This window comes from Schistocerca americana, chromosome 6 (genome assembly GCF_021461395.2).
Source record: "Schistocerca americana isolate TAMUIC-IGC-003095 chromosome 6, iqSchAmer2.1, whole genome shotgun sequence".
In the NCBI taxonomy this organism is placed as follows: domain Eukaryota; kingdom Metazoa; phylum Arthropoda; class Insecta; order Orthoptera; family Acrididae; genus Schistocerca; species Schistocerca americana.
Genome location: NC_060124.1, coordinates 119,739,836 through 119,764,989, shown reverse-complemented (window position 1 = coordinate 119,764,989; position 25,154 = coordinate 119,739,836). Strand labels below are relative to the sequence as shown.

The 25,154-nt window shown below is 40.9% G+C and overlaps 2 protein-coding genes across 2 annotated transcripts in view; one reads left to right on the top strand and one right to left on the bottom strand.

The window, feature by feature from the left end:
* LOC124620004 (dynein beta chain, ciliary-like) overlaps nucleotides 1-7,414 on the top strand; it is a 588,564-nt gene extending 581,150 nt beyond the window's left edge. The window contains exon 33 of the mRNA XM_047146668.1: nucleotides 7,077-7,414. Within this exon, the coding sequence (XP_047002624.1) occupies nucleotides 7,077-7,371 (295 nt within the window). The 3' untranslated portion in view covers nucleotides 7,372-7,414. The remainder of the gene's footprint in view (nucleotides 1-7,076) is intronic.
* Nucleotides 7,415-14,918: 7,504 nt separating this feature from the next.
* Nucleotides 14,919-25,154, bottom strand: part of LOC124619656 — a 103,316-nt gene continuing 93,080 nt past the window's right edge. Inside the window, exons 7-8 of the mRNA XM_047146188.1 lie at nucleotides 16,157-16,252; nucleotides 14,919-15,367 (exon numbers count right to left, since the gene is read on the bottom strand). Coding sequence (XP_047002144.1) covers nucleotides 15,320-15,367; nucleotides 16,157-16,252 — 144 coding nt within the window. The 3' untranslated portion in view covers nucleotides 14,919-15,319. The remainder of the gene's footprint in view (nucleotides 15,368-16,156; nucleotides 16,253-25,154) is intronic.

The following is a 25,154-nucleotide window of genomic DNA, read 5'->3' as shown; positions in this document are numbered from 1 at the left end:
CAACACCTGCTTTCTTTGGGACTGGAATTATTATATTCTTCTTGAAGTCTGTGGGTATTTCGCCTGTCTCATACATTTTGCTCACCAGATGGTAGAGTTTTGTCATGACTGGCTCTCCCAAGGCCATCAGTAGTTCTAATGGAATGTTGTCTACTCCCGGGGCCTTGTTTCGACTCAGGTCTTTCAGTGCTCTGTCAAACTCTTCACGCAGTATCTTATCTCCCATTTCATCTTCATCTACATCCTCTTCCATTTCCATAATATTGTCTTCAAGTACATCGCCCTTGTATAAACCCTCTATATACTCCTTCCATCTTTCTGCCTTCCCTTCTTTGCTTAGAACTGGGTTGCCATCTGAGCTCTTGATATTCATACAAGTGGTTCTCTTCTCTCCAAAGGTTTCTTTAATTTTCCTGTAGGCAATATCTATCTTACCCCTAGTGAGACAAGCCTCTACATCCTTACATTTGTCCTCTAGCCATCCCTGCTTAGCCATTTTGCACTTCCTGTCGATCTCATTTTTGAGACGTTTGTATTCCTTTTTGCCTGCTTCATTTACTGCATTTTTATATTTTCTCCTTTCATCAATTAAGTTCAATATTTCTTCTGTTACCCAAGGATTTCTATTAGCCCTCGCCTTTTTACCTACTTGATCCTCTGCTGCCTTCACTACTTCATCCCTCAGAGCTACCCATTCTTCTTCTACTGTATTTCTTTCCCCCATTCCTGTCAGTTGTTTCCTTATGCTCTCCCTGAAACTCTCTACAACCTCTGGTTCTTTCAGTTTATCCAGGTCCCATCTCCTTAAACTCCCACCTTTTTGCAGTTTCTTCAGTTTAAATCTGCAGTTCATAACCAATAGATTGTGGTCAGAATCCACATCTTTCCCAGGAAATGTCTTACAATTTAAAACATGGTTTCTAAATCTCTGTCTTACCATTATATAATCTATCTGATACCTTTTAGTATCTCCAGGATTCTTCCAGGTATACAACCTTCTTTTATGATTCTTGATCAAAGTGTTAGCTATGATTAAGTTATGCTCTGTGCAAAATTCTAAGAGGCGGCTTCCTCTTTCATTTCTTCCCCCCAATCCATATCCACCTACTATGTTTCCTTCTCTCCCTTTTCCTACTGACGAATTCCAGTCACCCATGACTATTAAATTTTCGTCTCCCTTCACTACCTGAATAATTTCTTTTATCTCGTCATACATTTCATCAATTTCTTCATCATCTGCAGAGCTAGTTGGCATATAAACTTGTACTACTGTAGTAGGCATGGGCTTTGTGTCTATCTTGGCCACAATAATGCGTTCACTATGCTGTTTGTAGTAGCTAAGCCGCACTCCTATTTTTTTATTCATTATTAAACTTACTCCTGCATTACCCCTATTTGATTTTGTATTTATAACCCTGTAATCACCTGACCAAAAGTCTTGTTCCTCCTGCCACCGAACTTCACTAATTCCCACTATATCTAACTTTAACCTATCCATTCCCCTTTTTAAATTTTCTAACCTACCTGCCCGATTAAGGGATCTGACATTCCACGCTCCGATCCGTAGAATGCCAGTTTTCTTTCTCCTGATAACGACGTCCTCTTGAGTAGTCCCCGCCAGGAGATCCGAATGGGGGACTATTTTACCTCCGGAATATTTTACCCAAGAGGACGCCATCATCATTTAATCATACAGTAAAGCTGCATGTCCTCGGGAGAAATTACGGCTGTAGTTTCCCCTTGCTTTCAGCCGTTCGCAGTACCAGCACAGCAAGGCCGTTTTGGTTAATGTTACAAGGCCAGATCAGTCAATCATCCAGACTGTTGCCCCTGCAACTACTGAAAAGGCTGCTGCCCCTCTTCAGGAACCACATGTTTGTCTGGCCTCTCAACAGATACCCCTGCATTGTGGTTGCACCTACGGTACGGCCATCTGTATCGCTGAGGCACGCAAGCCTCCCCACCAACGGCAAGGTCCATGGTTCATGGAGGGATCTTTAAACTACTCAAAGGAGAAAAATTATCTTTAAACTACTCAAAGGAAATTTTTCTCCTAATTATGGTCTGATTTTTAATCTTCCTTTAAGTTGACACTAGCTGAAAAACAGCTAGGGAACCATGGTTTCTCTTAAATATTACCACATGTGTTGTCCCCATTTTGACTAAGATGTAACATTCATACACAAAATAAAAAATAGACATTTCCACGATTCTGGCAGCAAAGTATATCAGTGTTTGTAATGCAATGTGACCAGAATATGCGCTCAAAATCAGGTGGTGATTGTCATGAAATGGACAGTAGGCTGTATCCTGTATACTTCAGCTCCAGGATCTTCATCTGTCTTCAAGCCATTAGGAAACCAGACATTGCCTCCTAAGAGATATTGAGGTTTGTTTTTCCACTGCTCCCTTCTTCCAATTATTACCTTAAAGGGTTTGTTGAAATTATATTGGCAGTAACCCAAAGGTGTAAAGGTGGCATGTCCAGTATGGTCTCTATCCCAGCAGAGGCTGTGCTGCTAATTCAGCCTGGCCAATCTCTGCACCTTGCTAAGCTCTTTAGCAGCCACCCTCTGTTGTACTTTATTTCACCATACTGTAGCTCCGTAACTTATCATAGACCTTATTACAAAGGTGTATATCCAGTACATATCTCTGGAGTTAAGAACACAGTTTTTAGCACAGGCCCTTCTCGTGCACATATATTATTTTTGTGTGAAGGCCAAAATAGTTTCGCATCCAGGATTACCCCTAGGTAATTCACTGCCCCGTCCTGGTAGATTTTTTTGACTACGATTAAATTGTCTGTACGTCCTTGGTAAAATTAACCTCTAGTGTTCAACTAAATGATGAGTTCTTTCACCTCTAGGTTCTGCAGTAGTAGGGACAAAACTCCTGTGCAGGCACCCTTGGGTGGTGGTGTCACCATTTTCTCATTCAACATGGCGTCTTCTACCTTTTCCTTACTGAGCTTGGTTGTACTGCAGTTAAATGTGGTGGTATTAATGCCATGCACTTTTGCAGCCCTACCCATGGATTCAGAGGTTGTGTTGCTAAAAGCCCCCTCGGTGTCCAGGAAGATGCAGAGAACAATTTCCTGAAAGTTTAGTGCTTTTTCCACTGTCCCAACAAGTTGGCGAAGTGCTCCATACTTCAATTGGTTTAAATAGCAATCTAATTAGTCCCTCTCCTGCTTGTTGCAGTAGGGCCATAAAGATTTCATCCGGACCGGTGACTTGAGCGGCCAAAACTTTCACTCCACCAGTACTTCCCAGGGACTGAATCTTGATCTGTATTATCTGAATCTTGGTCTGTATTATCTGCCAGATTACATTGAGAGAAGTGATTGGAATCATCCAGTGTCTCGGATGGTGTCGTTATATACCTTTCTCCTTCCTTAGAGTTCCTCTTGGATTACTTGGAATTCCAATGAGGATTTTATGAAGTGTGGCACATGTAGCTATACCTTCCACCTCCTCACAAAATAACTACCAGAAGGTAGCTTTGCTTGTTTTATTGTGAGGTTATTTTGTCCATTGCCCTTTCCTTCTTCAATCATTAAACAGTCTTCTTACCTTGCAAAAAGTATGAAGTTATAATGGCAGAAGTCACTTGGTATGTCATTTCCTCTTTATCTACTACTGGATTCCTTACTGAAGTTCTGATTTCAGACAGGAATGAGTATTTCCTGTATGAGTCCCAATATTTTTTCCTAGGATTCCAATAGGCCATAGTGTATTTAACATCCATTTCGATCTCAGACATGAAACACATGTGGTCAGATAAGGAAGCCCACAACACCACATGCCATTGATTGACATATGTATGTATTAATAGGGACACAAAGATTATGTCAATTACTTCTTCCCTATTTCCCAAAGGTAGGTTCACTGCCCGTATTCAGGATCTCCTGGTTACTCATGAACAAATATTCGAGAGGATATTCACCACTGCTATTGGTGTTGCTGCTTCCCCACACCAGTTTGTGGGCACTGGCATCACAACCGATCAACTGTTGCTCATTCAGCTGTGAACAGCTGTTTACCAGTCTCCTCACTTTCTGGGAAGGAGGAACACTCTCCTTGTAAGAAAGGTAAAGTCAGTACAATTTTCTTCATGCTACCTACCTTTTCCCGTGTCGTCCTGATGGTCACTAAAGTCGTCCTGATGGTCACTAAAGTCCCTGGGATAAAAATCCACCATTGGCATGCATGATATTCCATTTTTGACATAAATGTATGCTCTGGAGCTCTTTAGATTTCTAGCATAAATCAACTTACCTCCAGTTCTAGCAAGGCCTGATGAAACCACTTTAGCTAAATAGGGTTCCTGGATCAGAGCCAAGTCCATCTCCTGTCTTCCCACATGATAACTCAGGGTGGCAATTGCACTCTTACTGTTTTCAGGTTTATCTGAAACAAATGCAACCACCATTTTGCCACCATGGTCAAATCAAGTGTTTTTGATTATCCTACAAGAACCGTAACTACGGTTTAAGGCCTGTTCTCACATTGCCCTCAGGGATTCTTCACTGACTTGCAGCACAGTGGTTTGGCTGCCCAATACAAACTTTTCGTTGATTACTCTCCCATCCTCTGTTGAAACCTTCTGGCTCAGCAACCATACTTTCTTAAATAGTGTCTTTGGGAGAGCATCCTGCAAAAGTTTCAGTATCCAAACTAATATGTTTGCAGAAGTGAATAGCTCAGCCACTGTTATGAGCAGCAACTTCCTTAAGCCAGTCCATTCATTCCTGTAGTACTCTGGTCTGTTGTCCTATTCCTTCCCTTAGCTTTTTCTGTATCTGAATATTGAGAAGTGGGAGTCTTCTCTCCCTTTTTCTTTACAAACCCTTTTCTTTTTGTTTTTTTGGAAGTTTTCTTCTCTTTGCCCTAGACAAGTATTTTATCATGATCTGGTCCAAAATGGCATCTCAGTGATGACTTCCACTTCTTGGACAACTCCAACTGCGGAAAGTTTCCCCCAGTCCCAATGCTAGAATATTTGAGGCCTCACCAAGCCCCTCAGGTTTTGTTTTGTTTCATTCTGTGTTCTCCATTTTGGTCCCACAAGAAATGGGGATATATTAGGTGGGCACCACAGAGCCTCATGTGGTGCAAGGCTAATTCCTCAGGGAAGTTGCCCAGAATACCCAAGGTTCCGTTCGTAACACACCTTTTTTGTGCAAGGTACGTCTTGGCATGAATTGCATCATGCAGGTGCAGGCTGCAGGTACTCATCACATATTTGTGGGTCACCAACTTCAGCAGCCATATTTAATAATGGTTTTTAGTTTGAAAGAAATTTCTCATATTGTGTCAAAAGTCAACCACTCACGTATAATGGATCGATGTGTGGAGCCAGAAACAAACAGAAAACAGCATTCACATGAGTTTTCAAATATTATCTCTTTTGCTAGCAAAAGTACACATATTAACATACATACACAACCTCAAAGACATGCAAATGCACAAGCTGTGGCCACAGCAAGACTGATTATTGATACTCTGTTATTGAAAGCAACTGCCTGAGCTAATGAAAGTAGGGAGGGGTAGGGAAGGATGCGATGAGGGGAAGCAGGAAAGAGGCAGATGTTTGGACAGATGACTTCTTGTGCAAACTATTTTATATTCCGGGCAACCGCAGCTTTTGAAAGGCATGATGTTACTAAGAATTCCACTCACAGCTGGTAAAATTGTTGTTTATTAAAACACCACTGGTTTTGCAGCTTTAAACAGCATCATAAGGAGAACGAGAACAATGTTAAAAGATCATAGTTAAATCAATGTTAAAAGATCATAGTCAAAAGTTACTATTCAGAGAAAGTCGTCAATGTGAGTGAAAGGTAAAGGAGAAGTGCCCCATTCTTTAAAATTTGCCTGCATCAGTATGACAGCAGGGCAGCTCAATGCAGGGCAAGGCCAACACGGCCTGCATGAACGACGAAGAGAGATTCTCTCTTTGTGCAGGCTGCTTTTGTTTTGTCCTGCATTGAGCTATCTGTTCTGCTGTCATACTGATTCAGGCAAATTTTAAAGAATGGGGCACTTCGCCTTTAAATTTCGCCCACCGTAACATTGACGACGTTCTCTGAATAGTAACTTTTACCACGAGCAATGGGAATGCCTTTGATCTTTTAACATTGTTCATCTGATGATGCGGCTTAAAGCCGCAAAACTGGTCATGTTTAAATAAACAACAGTTTTACCAGCTGTCAGTGGAATTCTTTCAAAACATCATGACTTCTTGTGCAGCTGCAGAGTTATCTGTCCAAAGAGATGCCTCTTTCCCACTGCTCCCTCCTTATATCCTTCCCTACCTGTCCCTACCTTCATCAGCTCAGGCAGTTCTTTCAATAATAAGAGTATCAATAATCACTCTTGCCATGGCCACAGGAGTGTGCGTTTGGATATCTGTGTGGCTGTTTGTGTGTGACTGTGTGTACTTTTGTTAGGAAAAGGGCTTGTGAAATGCTCCATGCATCAGTTATCCTACACCTGCTCAACAATGCAACTTTCTGGGACAGAACTGAACCTTCAATAAATAATCTCAGTGTGCTATTCAGATTGTTATTAATTGATGAAAGAGCTGTCAGATCTTACTTCATTTGCATACTCCATTTGTTCTTAGGATAAGATAATGTGTTAAGTCAGTAAAAAATTGCTTTGAGCCAATCTCATGTTATAGAAATGTTCCATTTGCAAATATCATTGTTATTAACGGTATGTTTTGGGTTTCCTGCTAAGCAGAAATACCATTTTTGCACAAAAATGAAAATATCAGTTCAGCTGGAAATCTGATAATGTACAATTAAACAATCATATTAAGAAAATATCATTATCACACTTTTGTTTTCTGTTGACAGCGTGGTGTAACATAAAATATGCTCCAGACACCTTTCTGTTTGTATGTGTAGATGGGTGTGTGATACTATGTATGACAAGCTTTTTTCGATATTTGAAGAGCATTTCCATCATCATCTTGGGTACTAATAGTCAGATAACTAGCAATGTATATATTCATAAAATACTGTACCTTATTTATGGCAACACAATTCCCTGTAATATATATTTTAGGTCACCACCTCGAGAGGGCGCTTATGTGCATGGACTATACATGGAAGGTGCACGATGGGACACAGATGTTGGAGGAATTGTTGAATCTCGACTCAAGGAGCTTTTCCCTGTAATGCCTGTTGTCTATATAAAAGCCATTACACAAGACAAGCTAGATCTGCGCAATATGTATGAATGTCCTGTATACAAAACCCGAATGCGTGGACCCACATATGTGTGGACATTCAACCTACGTACACGAGCAAAGCCTGCCAAGTGGACTCTTGCTGGTGTTGCAATTCTATTGCAGATTTGAAATTTGCTTTCTATATTTTGTACTTTTTGTAAGAATTGTATATAGCAACATTAATAAATACATTTTTACTTTCTTGATTTCCCAGTTAAGTGTGTTAATACCATTGTAAATGTAATTTACAGATGTAAATGATGAATGTGTATAAGTTAAAATTAATGCATTTATTAATGAATGTCCAAAAATTAAACAATGGGATGTCTAGGATGTAATAACAATATTACTGTGAAAAGGATAAATTGCTAATCGCCATATAGAGGAGATGTTGAGTCGCAGATAGGCACAACAAAAAGACTGCTGAACAAGCAAGCTTTCGATCAAATGGCCTTTTTCTGATGCAAGACACACATACAGACTCAAAAAAGTGTGACATTCTCTCTCTCTCTCTCTCTCTCTCTCTCTCTCTCTCTCTCTCTCATACACACACACACACACACACACAACTGACCACTGACTGGCTGCTGTGGCCAGACTTCCAGAGGAGGAGGTGTAGAAGTGCCAGCTGGCTGCTCAAGATAAGGTTGTGGAAGCACCAGTGACCACTAGCAGGGGAGCTGGGTTAGATTCCATGGGGACCTCCAGTGGCAGCCCTGAATGAGTGGAAGGACCAAATGTGTGTCATCCCTGGTAGGTGCTTTAGAGCCAATATGGATGCGGCTAAACTCATAGCCTTTGATATTTGGCTGCAGACAAAACATTCTGCCAGGCTATTGGGAATGAAACAGAGGATTCATGTTTGGTGCCACTATGAGAGCAGAATCACTGGAAGGCAACCACCATAAACTTGGGGTACTTTAGATAAAAAATACTTTCTTATGGGCTCCAGCAGTAGGGGCTGTAAACAGGTGGCATAGGGAAAAATAATCAACAAGGAGGGGCTATATGGATCCCAACCAGTCTGGCAAATTCCACATGCAAGTGGTCTAACAGCTGAGTGGATTCCAGTCAAGCAGAATGTGACTGCAGAGCACAACTGATTTCCCTGTCAGGTCAAACAACTGGACTTCATTTTGTGTCATGTCTGTTGCCGCAGAAATGCAGGAACCACCTTTCAACAACTGTCTTCCTCCTTTACCAGTAGCAGGACACCTTGGTGAATGTGGAGCTGTTGGCATTGTACAAAAAGGCCTGGTGGTGCTGAGGCAGGGCAGCTGTTATGCAGGCTACTGTTAGCACTTGCAAGAGAGCATGCTGCAATGGGGAATTCTGCAGGGTGCCACTGTGACAGCGTATTTGTTGATGAAACAGACCTTGGGTGTACTGCCAGTTCATAGTGTCCAACGGACAAAATATTCTGGCACTTAGATATGTCACCATCGCCAGGTATGCTGATTTACTGACCCCCTCGGGTGTACCTGGCCGACTTATATCAATTCCACCAGCAAGCCGTTCTCTACACGGTCATTGCCCCAGGGTGCACATCATCGCAGCCATGGATGTAACTGTGTCGGTGACTGTAGTCAGTGATGCCTTCCAGGGTGCCCCGGTACCTGTAGTGTGTGTGAGTTTATGTACTACATCTGTCCTAATCACCAGAACGTTGTGCTTGCTGAGTGTCTTCTTAATTAAGCCCAGTACTGATTTCTGAGTCTTGCTGAGTTTACAGCAACAGTCCCAATCATCGATGCCGAGAACACTAGCAGCACACTCCACTAACTTATCCCAACAAGTCATTGGTTGCTCAGCACTGTTTGTACGACTCATTGATATATAATGCACCAGGATTTTAGTACAAACTTCAGAATACTGGGACAGTGTCATATGAGAGGTCATTGAAATATGCACCAGTAACAATCTAATCAACCAAGACTGTGCTGTAATCTCAGCAAGGTTTGGGAACCAGCACTGGGTCTAATTAAGAAGACACTCACCAAGCACAACATTCTGGCAGCTGGGGTGGGTGTAGTAACTACACCCTTACAGATAATAGGACACCCTGCCAGATATCACCTGCTACAACTGCCTCTGTGTCTGTGCCTACACATGTCCTTGGTGTAGACCAAGTAGAGAACAGCTCGCAGGGCCAGAAGTCAGCCATGCACCCCCAGGAGATCAGTACGTCAGCACACCTGACTATGGCAACATGTCTGATCACTGAAATGTTGTGTTTGCTGGACACTATGAACTGGCAGTACACCCATGAGCTGTTTGATTAACAAATATGCTGCAAGAAACTAAAGAATCACAGACAGTTTCCTGTCCACCAGGTTCCATGCCTGCACCCATAGGAAAAACATTTACAACTTTGGTAAATCACAAATTTCCTACATAAGGTAAGTAAATAAACCTCAAGTAAACAGATCTCACTCTTATGAAATTCGACACTACCATTCGCTACCGAATTAGTGTAACAATGCTCTATCTTGTGCTCTGTTGCAGACAATAATGCAATTTTAATGATTTTCTTGATTTTGAATTTTTACCTGTGGACCTGCCTATTGAATTTTATTACTTTTCAAAGTAATTTTCTTTTTCCTTTCTTATAAAATTATTTATCTTCAGTTCTCAAGTATGTTGTGTGGTTAACATGAAAAAGTGATAAACAGTCATGCAATATATGTGTTTTTAAATAAAATTACATACACAGTATAATAGATTTTACACATTTACAGTGCTGTCTTGAACTTCCATCACAATGATAAGAGAGTACAGACAAAAGGAAATAGGAGGCAGTAAGATAACCTAACAAGAGAAGAATGAAGCAAGTAACAAAGAATGACAGTCTCCTTTTTGCCCATGGAAATAAAAATTAAATCATTATTATGATTCAAGTCCACATCCTTTGTCATAAAAGTACTGTTTTCTGTTCAATAAAACATGACCTTTGATTGTCTCGACATAGTCCTTTGTGTGATATAATCCCTCCTTACTAAGGACATTTCTAGATAAGTGACATAATGTTTAAAAAAAGGATCATTTAGAAAAATTATAGTTAAGACCCTTTTCAGACAGAGCCACATTAACATGATGCAAATTTTGTACATGTTTCACCTTTGTACAACTCGTAACCATCAAGATAGTTGACACACTGGGGACTATCTGCTATCAGCTGTTCTCAAAACCTTCATAAAATATCTGGTGCACTTCCAACTCCAAACTGCAACCTATTATACAGAAAAAGGCCAATAGCTGTAGTTAGTACCAAGATTTTCGTCAACTCCTTGGCCAACAGAAGCTGGAAATAAGCCTCTGCCAGGACTGGTCAAATATTTCAGCAGCTCCTGGGATTGATGAAACTGCTGTAACAACAGTTCAACACAAAAGCCATTTTATTAATACAAAATAAATGACATGTTCATAAGAGTGACTGATCTAATGAATTTTCGAGTACTGCACTTAAAACTATCAGAATTAACACCACTTGAATTAGAGTGATGGAAACAGTGGTAGGTGGAATGTCACTGCACTCGCATCCTACTGTCCCCAGTCATAACAAGAGTCCAAAGAATAACCAATGTAGCACACAGTCATCGATGTAGCACACAGTCATCGCTGATACTTCATTCAACTGTGGAAAGGAATACATTAGCATCTGAACAGAAGTGAGGGTGAGCTTACAGCTGCTTGGCCTTAAATCAGCCTGATTATAGGTCCAAGTAACCTTTAAGCCAGAGATGCTGTCTGCTGACCACTTGCAGTGGCCCTTCCATTTGCAATGTCAGTAGAACTGGTCAAAGAACATCCTACAACACCAAAGGTGAATGAGAGCTACAGTCTGACACATCCCAGACCAAAAGGCCTGGGTGAGGTGGTGTGTCTTGGAAAAATGCATTTTTGATACAGCACTCACAAGGTCTACATCAAACAACAGTCACTTACCTGCATGCAGAATCTACTTTCATTGCTGAAGACCATTCAATGCTAGTCCATTCTTCAGGCGATCTTCTGACGGTGTTAGCTTGAAATTGCTTGCTGTGGCATACCTGTAGAAATCACTGCTAGTAAATAGTTCGTATTAAATTTGCTCCTATCTGTACTGTGGAATCTCCATGATCTGTTACAGTTGCCTGTACAATACCACAATCTATGTGTGGACATACAGAAATTTGTCTACTATTGTGAGTGTGTTCATGTGTCCACAGTTGCCCAGCATTCTTGCACAACTGACACAGCACATCCACCTTACATGGTAGTTCTTGAAAGGACCATCCTACCACTTGACAGGCCACAGTTTTTATACCCATAAGTAGTTTAATTTTTCGATCATTTTCAGAACGATACTCTTGTCATCAGCAAATAGTACAGTATGTCCTAAAGTAAGCTTTGGGTTTGTGTTGTCAACGCATAGCAAGAACAGTACGGATCCGAGAACTGAGCCTTGCAATATACCATATCTAAATGGCAGTATCTTAGAATAGTGTATTTTTTCCGGCTCTGACAGCTCTGATTCTAACTGCTGGTTTGCACTCTCTCACACACATCAGCTGGCTTTCTCAGCTGTGTGGTGTGGCTCAGCAGTATCGAAGACTTCTGACAGATCCAAACAAATACCAGAAGTGATTTCCGTATCTATCAGTTTTAAAGTTGCCATTAGGCAAACAGTGGAAAGTCCAGGCTGGAATAACAATATGAAAAGGATAGATTACCACTTACCGTACAAAGGAAGTGCCGAGTCGAAGACAGGCACAGTGAAAAATAATGATAGAAATATTCAGCTTTCAGACAAAGTCCTTCTTCAGAAGTCCAAAACTCACAGAGCTATCTTGAGATATATTTTTTGCCTGGTTATTGATTATGCTTTGCATAAATGCTGTCGCTTTAATATACAGAAAATCTGCCATCTCTGCAGATGGGAGTTGTTATCCTTACAACACATTCTCCACTTGTGTAATTATTCTGGCCTCAACCTACATTAACATAACTGTCACCAAACCCTCCACCCCACAGTTTCTACCCCCTCTGTCCTATTATCTCCTTCCCATTCTCATACCCAAGCCTCTCTGTTTTGCTGCAATCTGTTGACACACTCGTCCATCTTTCCCTGCTCCTCTCCTTCTCATTCCTTTTTCCTCCCAACTCCCTGCCCCACAACTTCCTAACACTGCACCTGTTGCCATTCTTGTCACTGCACACTTTGTGAGATAGTATTCTTGTCCCCAACCTGTACACTACCATCCCTTCCTCTTCCCCACTACCGCCAGACTGCTGCTGCCATCCCACATGATAGTTGCATTCTGGCCTGAGCTGCCGGACATGTGTGTGTGAGGTGTGCTTACTTATGTGTATGATTGTCTGTTTCACGTTTTCTGATGAAGGCTGTGGCCGAAAGCTTTGTTTAAGCGTGTATGCAACTTAATGTGTGTTCTTAATGGTAAGTAGAATCTATCTTTTCCTACATTGTTGATATTCTTATGTGAAGTTTCCACTGTTTAAATTCAATACCTCATGTGTTACCCTAAGATTTCTAACAGGCCTAATCTTTTTACCTATTTAATCTCTTTAAAGTACCCATCCACCTTCTACTGTATTCCTTTCTCCTGTTTTAGTCAACAGTTGCCTAATGCTCCCTCTGAAACTCTGAACAACCTCTGGTTCTTTCAACTTATCCAGGTCCTATCTCCTTAATCTCCTACGTTTTTGCAATTTCTTCAGTTTTAATATACAATTCAAAATCAATAAATTATGGTCGGAGTCCACATCTGTCCCTGGTAATGTGTTACAGTTTCAAATCTGGTTTCAAAATCTGTGTCTTGCCATTGTATAATCAATCTGAAACCTTGGTATCTCCAAGCCTCTTCCACATTTACAATCTTCTTTCACAATTCTTAAACAAAGTGTTAGCAATGATTAAATTACACTCTGTGCAAAATTCTACCACTCTCGCACTTTCATTCCTCTCCCCCAGTCCACAGTCAACTACTATTTTCCCTCTGCTTTCTTTCCCTACTACTGAATTCGTCCCCCATCACAATTAAATTTTCTCTTCCCTTAATTATGTGAATAATTTCTTTTATCTCTTCACACATTTCATCAGTCCCTTCATAATTTGCAGATCTAGTTGGCATATAAACTAGTGCTACTGTGGTGCGTGTGGGCTGTGTGTACCTCTGCTATGATAACGTGTTCATTATGCTGTTTATAGTAATTTACATGCATTCCTATTTTCTTATTCATTATTAGACCTACTCCTACTTTACCCCTATTTGATTTTGTATTTATAAACCATTACCTATCTCACCAGAAGTTATGTTCCCCTCTTGCCATTGAACTTCAGTAAACCTACAAGACCTAACTTAAACCTACCCATTTTCCTTTTTCAATTTTCTAACCTACCTGCACGATTAAGGGCTCTAACTGCCCGTGCATCACTCCTAAACTGTCAGTTTTGTTTCTTCTGATGATGATATCCTCCTAAGTAGTCTGCACCCATATTTCCAAATAGGGGACTATTTTACCTCTAGAGTATTTTACTCAAGATGATCCCATCGTCATTTAACCATACAGTAAACTGCATGGCCTCGAGAAAATTATAGGATACTTTTAAGTACAGAATGAATTGTGGTGAAAAGTGTAATACAATTCAGAATGAATCTTTTACTCTGAAGTGGAGAGTGTGCTGTTGCAAAAATTCCTGTCATATTAAAATTAAGTGCTGTAATTGTGGCATGAACGTGTATCATTGGCTTAAGTAAACAATTATATTTATACAAGGGTTGGAACTTTAATGGTGGCAACTATTTATTTACAGCTCGTACAAAATAGATATGTGTTTCAAAGTTTTACTGACCTTCAAAGTAGTCACCAGCATTATGCATAACCTGTTGCCAGCGATGTGGAAGTCTTAGGATACTCTCAGCAGTGCCAGTTGTGTTGACAGTTTGAGCGGCGTGGTCTATTGCCCGACGAATTTGTAGCAGTTCTGAAGCAAGTGCCGTGAAGTGTTTCCTTCAGTTTAGAAATCGAGTTGAACTCACGAGGGCTTAAGTCAGGGGAGTGTAATAGGTGGTATAGCACTTAGCAGGCCCATCAGTCAAACTGTACATGCTTGAGCGTTCTCCTGCAAAATGGTGGTCAGGTCCTGCAGACAGTGTCATCACTTCTGTCTCTATGCTGTTCATATTTGGAACACAACCTACGACCAGCTTAGAGACAGAAGTGATGACACTTTCTGCAGGACCTGACCATCATTTTGCTGGACAACGCTCAAGCACGTACAGTGCAAGCTGTTACTGATTTGCTTGACTGATGGGGCTGCTAAGTGCTATAACACCTACTGCACTCCCCTGACTTAAGCTCTCATAAGTTTAATTCGATTTCTAAACTGAAGGAAACACTTCATGGCATTCACTTCAGAACTGCTACAAATTCGTTGGGCAACAGACCGCGCCACTCGAACTGTCCACACAATTGGCACTGCTAAGAGTATCCTACAACTTCCACATCACTGGCAACAGGTTATACACAATGCTGGTGATTACTTTGAAGGTCAGTAAAACTTTGAAACACATATCTATTTTGTACGAGCTGTAAATAAATAGTTGCCACTATTAAAGTTCCAACCCTTGTAGTTCAATCATTTTTTATGAATATGACATACAGACACTCATACATCTATGGATCAATCGTTTGTGTACTTTATAACATAACATACACAAATAGGAGAATTATGACAGTGATGTTTTTTGTGGACTTCAAAATAGAATGACAATCAGTTTGATAACATAGACAAATAGCACAATTATGACAGTGATGTTTCTTATCCTGTGACGAGTATGCACCTATACATTTGTCAGTCACTTTATATTTCTTCTTGTCACTGCCTCAGTCTAAACTGTATCTGGCAAGTGTCTTCCATTGTTTGTTTCATTTTTAATGATAATAATAGCATTATTCACTGACATTGTGAGGGGCATTTTTTCCTTATTCTACAAAGCTGATTTTCTGCTCTGCTTGAGGTGTGATTTTCATCACTGAAGAATGTTCCAAGGCGTGTGTAAAGTGCACTATAGTTCTACAATTCAGTCTCCATATACTTCATGTGGACTTCATTTTCAGTGGGCTGCAAAACAATAATAAAATGTTTTGATGGATGCAACAAATATTAGAAGTGTGCATTCCATTCAGAAATTATTTACAGTGAAACGGGTAATGCCAATATAAAAAATAAATACATTTGTTAACTAAACACTTTCTCATGGCCTTGCATTTTATTGGTAGTGCAATGAAGGTCATAAATTATTTTTTCTGAATAAGTTCCCAATAAGAATGCTGTCTGAATGAAAGTTCCACCATTTGGCTGTACAGACTGTTTCTACTGAACAGTCATGATTTCAGCCTTTGGCCATTTTCAAGTACCACAATGTTAAGCATGATGAGACTTCTGTCAATAAAGTCATCAAAATATATTAAAGTAGGTTATATATATATAAATGAGAACTTATTCACAATGTGTCTTGCAGAAATGGAACAAACATGTCTCACATACATTGAATAAGTATGCCAGAAAATTATCACCAAAAACAGTTATTACATGTGCAGGCACCATGTCCAAAGGCGAAAATCATGATGGTACAATAGAATAGACAGTAAAATGGCAGAGCTTTACAATATTATATGACAGTGGCCCCCAACTGTGGAAAGATTATCAATAAGAATGTTGCCTAAGAGATTGATAACTAGTCATCATCATCCGGAGATCTCTTCAAAGTAAGTTGTTTCCCTGTACACTTACACAAGATAACTTGTGACTAGTAATGATAATACTAAATTTATGATGAAAAACAATTTTTTGCAAACAGAACACAGAATACAAATATAATTTGAGTGTTCAATGTGCATGTGCTGTTACCTCAGTTTCCTCTTTTTGAATGAAGATGGTTTTCCACAGTTCATACAGATCTTTGGCTGTCAAGCTGTTTTCAAAGTTGTACGTTTCTCTGATTTTCTGAAATAATGAAACAGGTTACACATCAATGTTTTTAAAAACATGTATGCTGTTAGTTTCATTTTTTTGTAATATTGCATAGAAATGTTTTAAAAACCAAGGAAACACTAACAACATACAAAGATGCAGGGCAGGGTAGACTTTCATGGAAAGTATTTGCTTCCTTAGTGCCATGGTCCAATGCATATTTCTCTGCCTCACGTTTCATCTTGCAATGCTGCAGACATCATCAAACAGGGTGTCTACAAGGACAAGGAAAAATAATTCCCGGATTTTTCCCAGATTTCCCGGTTGAAAATACACTTTCTCCTGGGTGAAAATACACTTTTTCCCTGTTAAGTGACAGTATACTTTTTCTCGGCACTTAGCAATCCTTTTATGGTTGATGGTTTTATACACTGGCGTAGAATTTCCTGGCACTTTAGAAAATGAAACTCAGGGGAAAAAAAACACGTTTTGGAAAGATCTTTCATGTGCAGCAACATATACACTGCATATTTCCGTGTTACAAAGGTATAAATTCGAATTCCACCAAACACTGCATGTTACTTTCGGAAGCATTAAAATCGAGATTGCGACGCGCTTTTGTAAGCCAGTCACAGCTCATGTCACCTGATCTCGCCAGCTGATGACAGCATTTGACACGTAATGTAGTCAGCCAATAGCAAGATCACTCTTAAGTAGCGCGAACACACAAATAAGAAAAATTAATGGCTTAAATTAATGTACAATTATAGCTACAAGAAAAGAAAAGCTGCAAGAGAAGCTAAGCTTCCACACATATTGTTGATCTTTTTTGCACATCATACATCACATAAATGTGCCAGTAAAATTTTTTAATAACGACGTAAATGTCTGATCTTCTGGGCTCAAAATTCTTCATATGGTCATCCCCAAAGAGTTGATTTTTAAATGGGAGTCAAACGCTCTGTGATTTAAGAAATTCGTCGTACGCTCTCTCACATAGTTTATCTTACATAAAAGGAAATTTACTTTGAAAGTAACACTTTTCAAAGCAATATTCGTAATATTTTTCCGTGACCTATTAGAAAGGTATGTTTCAGCAGTTGCCAGAGAGCACCAGATAACAGGTGTCACTGCACTTGCACAGCTACGATGACGAAGGAAGCCCGCATGTTCGTATGTGTAAAACATTAAAAGATCTTGCATTATAACAAATCTAATGTAAAAAAAACTGTCACATCACGCTCGTTGGTGGCAATTTGTTGTTAAGAAGCACTGCACAGTCTTCCTAAAGCCTTTGACACACTTTGCTGTTGGCAGACGCTTCTATGAGCACTGTGTTTTGTTGTTGTATATGGTGCATTTTCTTTGCGACTTAAGTTTTATTTTCGTTCGTTCATGTTTTGTTGCTGCAGTATTATTCTGCAGAAGCGGGATACAGTAAATTCTTTTGTTAGAGTATTGGTTCTTACTAGTCAAAATCACAAAAATTTAACTGAAAACTAAAACAATGAAAAATTCCCGGAACTCAAAAAGATTCCCGGGTTTTTCCCGGATCTCCCGGTTGTCCCAGGTCGTAGACACCCTGTCAAAGGATATTATGACTCAGAAAGCAGCTAAAATTTCAAACCGTGTCAGTAAGCTGAATCGCTTATACAAATCCATGCTAAAAGAGCCTGTGAACCGCAGTACTTGGAGGACAAGCACAAATCATTTAAGAATTGCCTTCAGAAGAAACAGCTGCTCTGACTAAAGAAATAAATTGGGCTCTATAACCTAAAATATCTGGAGCCTCTGGTGAAAAAGAACCAAGTTTACCTCCATGTAGCAGAGATGTTGAGTCACAGATAGGTACAACAAAAGGACTATCTCTGTAGCAGACATAGATGCAAGACCTGTCCCATACATCCTCCCGCAATCAATTACTCCAGTCCAGTCACCAGCATGACGTATCCCATCAGGGACATGGCAGGGCTACCGATGAAATCAGTCGTGATGTCAAGCTAAGCATCAACCACTGTGCTGTGTTGTGCTCTACATGGGCATGACAACCAACAAGCTGTCTGCCCCATGAATGGCTGCTGACAAGACTGTGGCCAAGAAACAGATGGATCATCCAGTTGCTGAGCACTGACCAGCACAACGTTCTTCATTTTATTCACTGCTTCACAGCCTTCGCCATCTGGATCCTTCCTACTAACATCATCTTTTCTAAACTGCGCATGTTGGAACTCTCCATCCAATATATCCTAAATTCCCAAATCCCTTCTATCGTCAACCTTCAATAGTAATTGTCCTTCATCCCCTTCCCTGTCCCCTGTGTGCTCCCACAAGCAGCACTTCACCGTCATCCACCCCTACCCTGCTATCCCGCCCCCCTCCCCACCCCAGGCTCCTCCTCATCCCTCCCACCACCCACAGTCGGGCTGCAGCAGCCAGACCACCCCAAACCACCTTCCTTACCCTCTGGCTCCTACCCTTGTAACCGCCCCCGGTGTAAAACCTGTCCAATGCACCCTCCCACCACCACCTACTCCAGTCCTGTAACCCGGAAGGTGTACACGATCAAAGGCAGAGCCACGTGTGAAAGTACCCACGTGATTTACCAACAGACCTGCCTACACTGTGAAGCTTTCTATGTGGGAATGACCAGCAACAAACTGTCCATTCGTATGAATGGACACAGGCAGACAAGTGTTTGTTGGTAATGAGGATCACCCTGTGGCTAAACATGCCTTGGTGCACGGCCAGCACATCTTGGCACAGTGTTACACCGTCCGGGTTATCTGGATACTTCCCACAACACCAACCTGTCAGAACTCCGAAGATGGGAACTTGCCCTTCAGTATATCCTCTCTTCTCGTTATCCGCCAGGCCTCAACCTCCGCTAATTTCAAGTTGCCGCCGCTCATACCTCACCTGTCTTTCAACAACATCTTTGCCTCTTTACTTCCGCCTCGACTGACATCTCTGCCCAAACTCTTTGCCTTTACAAATGTCTGCTTGAGTCTGTGTATGTGCAGATGGATATGTGTGTGTGTGCGCGCGAGTGTATACCTGTCCTTTTTTCCCCCTAAGGTAAGTCTTTCCGCTCCCGGGATTGGAATGACTCCTTACCCTCTCCCTTAAAAACCACATCCTTTCGTCTTTCCCTCTCCTTCCCTCTTTCCTGACGAAGCAACCATTGCTTGCGAAAGCTACAATTTTGTGTGTATGTATGTGTTTGTTTGTTTTTCTATCGACCTGCCAGCGCTTTCGTATGGTAAGTCACGTCATCTTTGTTTTTAATTAATAGAGGGAAACATTCCACATGGGAAAAATATACCTAAAAACAAAGATGATGTGACTTACCAAACGAAAGTGCTGGCACATCGATAGACACACAAACAAACACAAACATACACACAAAATTCAAGCTTTCACAACAAACTGTTGCCTCATCAGGAAAGAGGGAAGGAGAGGGAAAGACGAAAGGATGTGGGTTTTAAGGGAGAGGGTAAGGAGTCATTCCAATCCCGGGAGCAGAAAGACTTACCTTAGGGGGAAAAAAGGACAGGTATACACTCGCACACACACTCATATCCATCTGCACATACACAGACACAAGCAGTCTGCTTGTGTCTGTGTATGTGCGGATGGATATGAGTGTGTGTGCGAGTGTATACCTGTCCTTTTTTCCCCCTAAGGTAAGTCTTTCTGCTCCCGGGATTGGAATGACTCCTTACCCTCTCCCTTAAAACCCACAACCTTTCGTCTTTCCACATGGGAAAAATTTACCTAAAAACAAAGATGATGTGACTTATATATATATGTATGTGTGTGTTGTCTAATTCAGAAGAAGGCCCTCTGGCCGAAAGCTTACTTGTTTGACAGTGTTTTTGTTGTGCCTATCTGTGACTCAACATCTTTGCTATATGGTGAGTAGAAATCATCCTTTTCATAATAATAAACAATGGAAAATCCAGGGTGGGATAATGACAATATTATGAAAAGGATGGATTGCTACTTACCATATAGTGGAGATTATGAGTCACAGATAGACACAACAAAAAGAATGTCAAACATATAAGCTTTTGGCGAAAAAAGTCCTTCATTGGTATTAGACCACACACACACACACACACACACACACACACACACACACACAAATGCAACTCTTACACACATGACCAGAGTCCCTGCATTGTGTTTACACGTGTATGAGTGTGTGTGTGTGTTTGTGTGTGTGTGTTTTGTTCAACTCTAATGAATTAGATGTGTTAGACAAGCTTTTTGTTATGCCTATCTATGACTCATGGTGAGTATCAATCTATCCTTTTCATAATACTGTCATTATTCCAATGCTTATTGTTTGAAGGTTTACTCCGATTCGTAAAAACAGTCACACATCACATCACCAATTTAGAAGACACAGTATTGAGACAGTGTTTAAATAAAAAGAAAGGTGCACAATTATTTACGGTAAGCACTGCAAAGGCAATGTACTTGCAACGTGCCACAGGAGGAATATACAAAATCCCTTACAGATGTGGTCACGTGTACACACAAACTACAAAAAGAAGCAGTAACACCCACCTTAAGTAGCGTAAGACCAACTGTCATCTGAGTTACATAAATAAATCAGCAGTAGCAGATTACGTGCTGGGACCAGGGAACCACCAAATTTGTTTCTGCAATATTATGGTTTATCAAGATACAGTCATTACAATGCCAGGTTGTAGAGAGAGGCCGTAAAAATTCAAAAGCACAAAAACAACTTTTAACAGAAAAGGAGAAGGATTTAAATGAAACAAGTTGTAGGCCTAGGTGCTAAATAAAGCAAACAGTGCCAACTCTTCCCCACTGCAAGCTCCTTAACACAAGTCAGTGAGAGATTGCGGTATTAGGCAGTAGTCTGATGCCGTCTAGAACTGACCGTTGTGTATATACATGCAAACAGTTTGGGTTGGTGAATTTGTTTGAGATAGTAACTGCTTTCTGAGCTGTTATAGCCCCTGAAGATGTTTCTGGCATTGGGGGACAAAATGTTAGGCAGAGAAGTATACCTTGAACCACAGCCCACAGTTCATAATCCCAAGATCACCAAGGATGTATAAAGATTAAATATTATTCAGTCTGTAAATATTAACACTCCGTAACAATTTACAACATTTTCAGTTACTTTCTGGTCAGCAACATTAGCATAACTAAGTGCACTAAGATTATAAACATGAGTACAGAACTCTTACTTACGATCAAGTGGTGAGATGCATATACCAAGGTGAGCTTCACAGCCCACTCCACTGTATACTAGAGTTAGTGTTGTTGTGCATGCATACCTCAATGACTTACGGTTTTTTGTTGTTTATGACAGGCAGTGAGGCTGTGAAGGGCTACCCTTAGGACACCTTCGAACTCCAGGCAATGGATCAGAACACTGTTGTTTATGATGGGCAGTGAGGTTGTGGAGGGCTACCCTTAGGACATCTTTGAACTCCAGTCAATGGATCAGAACACACTTGTACAGGGGCAGGAGCGCACAGTTCAAAAGACCAAAGGAAACCAGTCTGCCCATTGTATTGGTGAACTTGCTCATGTGGCAGTTAGATCATAACAATACCGAATTTATTTTTGAGAACTCCTGAACTTCTTGATGTGTGTCATATAGTGTTCTATAACATTCATGGCATCAGTGAGAAAGCATTTGTACTGTACTTAACAAGACACAAGAATCAGTGGCAGTGGAAAAACATATGAGGAGAAAACATGACCCTGTAAATAAAACTGTTGAAGAACATGTGACAAAAGTTTATCGTCACATAAATTAATCGCCTGTTCTCTCAAATCAATAATTCAGGTAAAAATTTCATTCAGAAAACACCTCCCTGTTTGGATCAATCTGACCAAAAATTACACAGGTTTTTTTGCCTGTTTATAAGTATTTCTGTTGTGGCAGCTTCAATACAAATTTTAATATTCAATTTACACGTCAGAGATGTGATACATGCAACTTGTGCAATAAAATTGATATTTCCATTAAAAACCTAAAGGACAATGGTCAGTAGAACTTTGAAAAAGTTAAGAGGTTAGAAGCAACAGATAGTTGCACTCCACTCACTCAAAAGTTACACAGGGTCTATGAAGTCTCTTTTTCAGAAACCACCTAGATGGAAATGTGTTGGTCATTATTTTGACCTCCAGGTTGCACTCTTCAATATCCAGTTTCACAAAAGGAGGCTTTGGACCTACAATTTCAGTATACAGTAGAGTGTCGATTATCCGAATGTCGGTCAACCGAACGACCACTTAACCGAACTGCGTACTCGCTCGCACCTGTTACTCTACCACCCTACCATCCATCGTCCCCCTCACTCCCAAACCAAGTTTCCCACAGTAGTCGTCACACTGGGCCACCACTGGTGGAACATTGCTTCTAATGGGGCCTTCACAAGGTGCTGCTGACCGGCCAAGCCGCCAGTCGCTGTGTTTCAACAATCAGCACACTTCTGTCGGCTTGGCACTGGCAGCAGAAGTAGCGGCAGTATCAAAGCTGTTCACAGCAACAGCTGCGCCAGCTTAGAGTTGAGGCATGCTGCTCCGAGCAGTTTGAAGGATTGCGCGCCCCCAAGAAGAGCTTCTCACGGTGCAAACAGTCACCTTCTGTTCTCTGTTACGACCACTCATGTGCTGCTGCGTGAAGAAGTGAACTTGACGATACAAAATGCTTAAACGTAAACGTGTTGTCATTTCTATGAGGGACATGTACGAGATTATTAAAAGGTTAGAAGAAGGTGAATCTGCAGCCAATTTATCCAATGAGTACAAGGTGGGGAAGTCGACAATTATGGATATAAAAAAACAAAAGACGAGCATAGCAAATTTTATAGCTATGCTTGATTCTACTGATGGATCAACAAGCCGTAAAACTACAAATAAATTTACTGTACAGTACTTCTTTTTGGCAAATAAACATGTACAGTTTGATTATCCGAACAAACCAGTTTTCCGAACACCCATGTCCCCCAATTACTTCACATAATCGACGCTCTACTGTACTTAACTTTAAGAGTGGGGACACAACCATATATTTATTAGACAAAACAGTTGTGAAATGCAGGTCTTGTGAGGTTCCAAGTTAACACATTACTTGTCAAATGCAGACGTTAAGTACAAAAGAGTTGTGATGTTTTCAGACAACTGCTTTGCCCAGAACAAAACTCTCAATGTATTTCTGGTCAATCTACCATTCATTCAAAATGATATACTTGAAGAAATTAAACATTACTTCATGACATCTGGCCATACACAACTACTGTATGATTGTGGTTTTGACAATACTGAAAAAGAAATATGTTGCACTGATGTTTATTGTAAAGAACATTATGCGTTATTCAGTAAAAATGTGAAAAACACCTGTTTAAAGCAATTCAACACACACAAGTTTTTGTAAAACACATTCTTTGAATTCCAAAAATGTGTCACAGAATCACGTCCAAAAGGGGTTAAATTTGCAGGAAGTAGAATGTTTAAAAGCAGTAAATACAATGAGAGAGAGAGAGAAAGATTGTACACCTATAGCAGTTCTTTTGTTTTAGGGTGCAAAGACAACTAGGATCATATGTGCCCATGTCAAAACAGTAAAACACGAAGACAAATAGAGGAATTAAAAATGACTACATGTCAATCTGAATCGATGGAAGATAAGACAGCTAAAAACAGGGACGTCAAGAAAGGTCTATAAAATACACCACAGAGAAACGAACGTGCAGAACTAAAAATTAAATGGCCTTCACCATATTGTTAAGATTGATAAAAAGTAAAACGTGGTCAATAGCCCGCATGTCGTTCGTTAAAATGGCCGATAACTCAGACAGCAAACACAAACGAGAATGTAAGCCATTAAAAAAAACAACGTTCTGTTAGGAAATGGGGGACGGTTAAAAGTTGGGTACAATCTGCACATAATGGTGGGAGAGCACCACTTAAAAAATGGTGATGACTAAAAAAGCAATGTCCAGTACGCAACATAGTTAAAATGACCTCCTTGCAGCAAGAGGGCCGAGAGGAGGTCATCCAAGCCACTGGGAGAAGCTTAATAAGCCGGAGCTTGTTCACCTGAAGGGAGGACCAGTGGTGACGCCAAAGTGACACCATCTGCTAACAGATGGCAACACAGAGATCATTGGAGGGAATGTAAGAACTAGCGGGCTGAGGGACGAGGACTGCAGTGCTGAGGAATGAGGACTGCAGCCTTGGTAGCAGCAACACCAGCCTCGTTTCCTGTCAGACAGACATGACCAGGAACCCACATAAACATCACAGTGGCTCCATCAAGAATGAGCAAGTGAATGCTTTCCTGGACTCTTTGCACTAAGGGATGGAAAGTGTACAGCACACTGTGGCTTTTGAAGGGCACTGAGATAGTCTGAGCAGATCATGCAATTGAAAAGCCTGTGTCACCGGATGTATTGCGTGGCCTGATACAGGAAGAAGAGCTCTGCTGTAAATACGGAGCAGTGTTCCGGAAGCCAACACCAAAAAACATCGGTGCCCATGACAAAGGCACACCCGGCAGTAGGGCAGTGGTAGTTTGGCAGCTTCTGCATACAGACTCTCAACTGGGCTACCTTAAAAGGCGCCAGTGGCCAAGCAGATGCAACGGTGGTGGATAGTATTGAGATGGCGTAAGAAGGATGGGCGTGCAGATGCATAAACGAAACACCCATAGTCTAGTTTTGAACGGAAAAGGGACAGGTGCAAATGGAGGAGGGTTGTTCCATCTGCACCCCAGGAAGTACCATTGAGGACATGTAGGACACTGAGGGACTGCATACAGCGGGCAGCCAGGAAAGATGCTTGGGAGGACCAAGAAAGTTTCCTATCCAGCATTAGCCCCAGGAATTTCTTAGTTTCAATGAACAGAAGAGCAACAGGTCCGAGATGTAAAGACGGTGGAAGA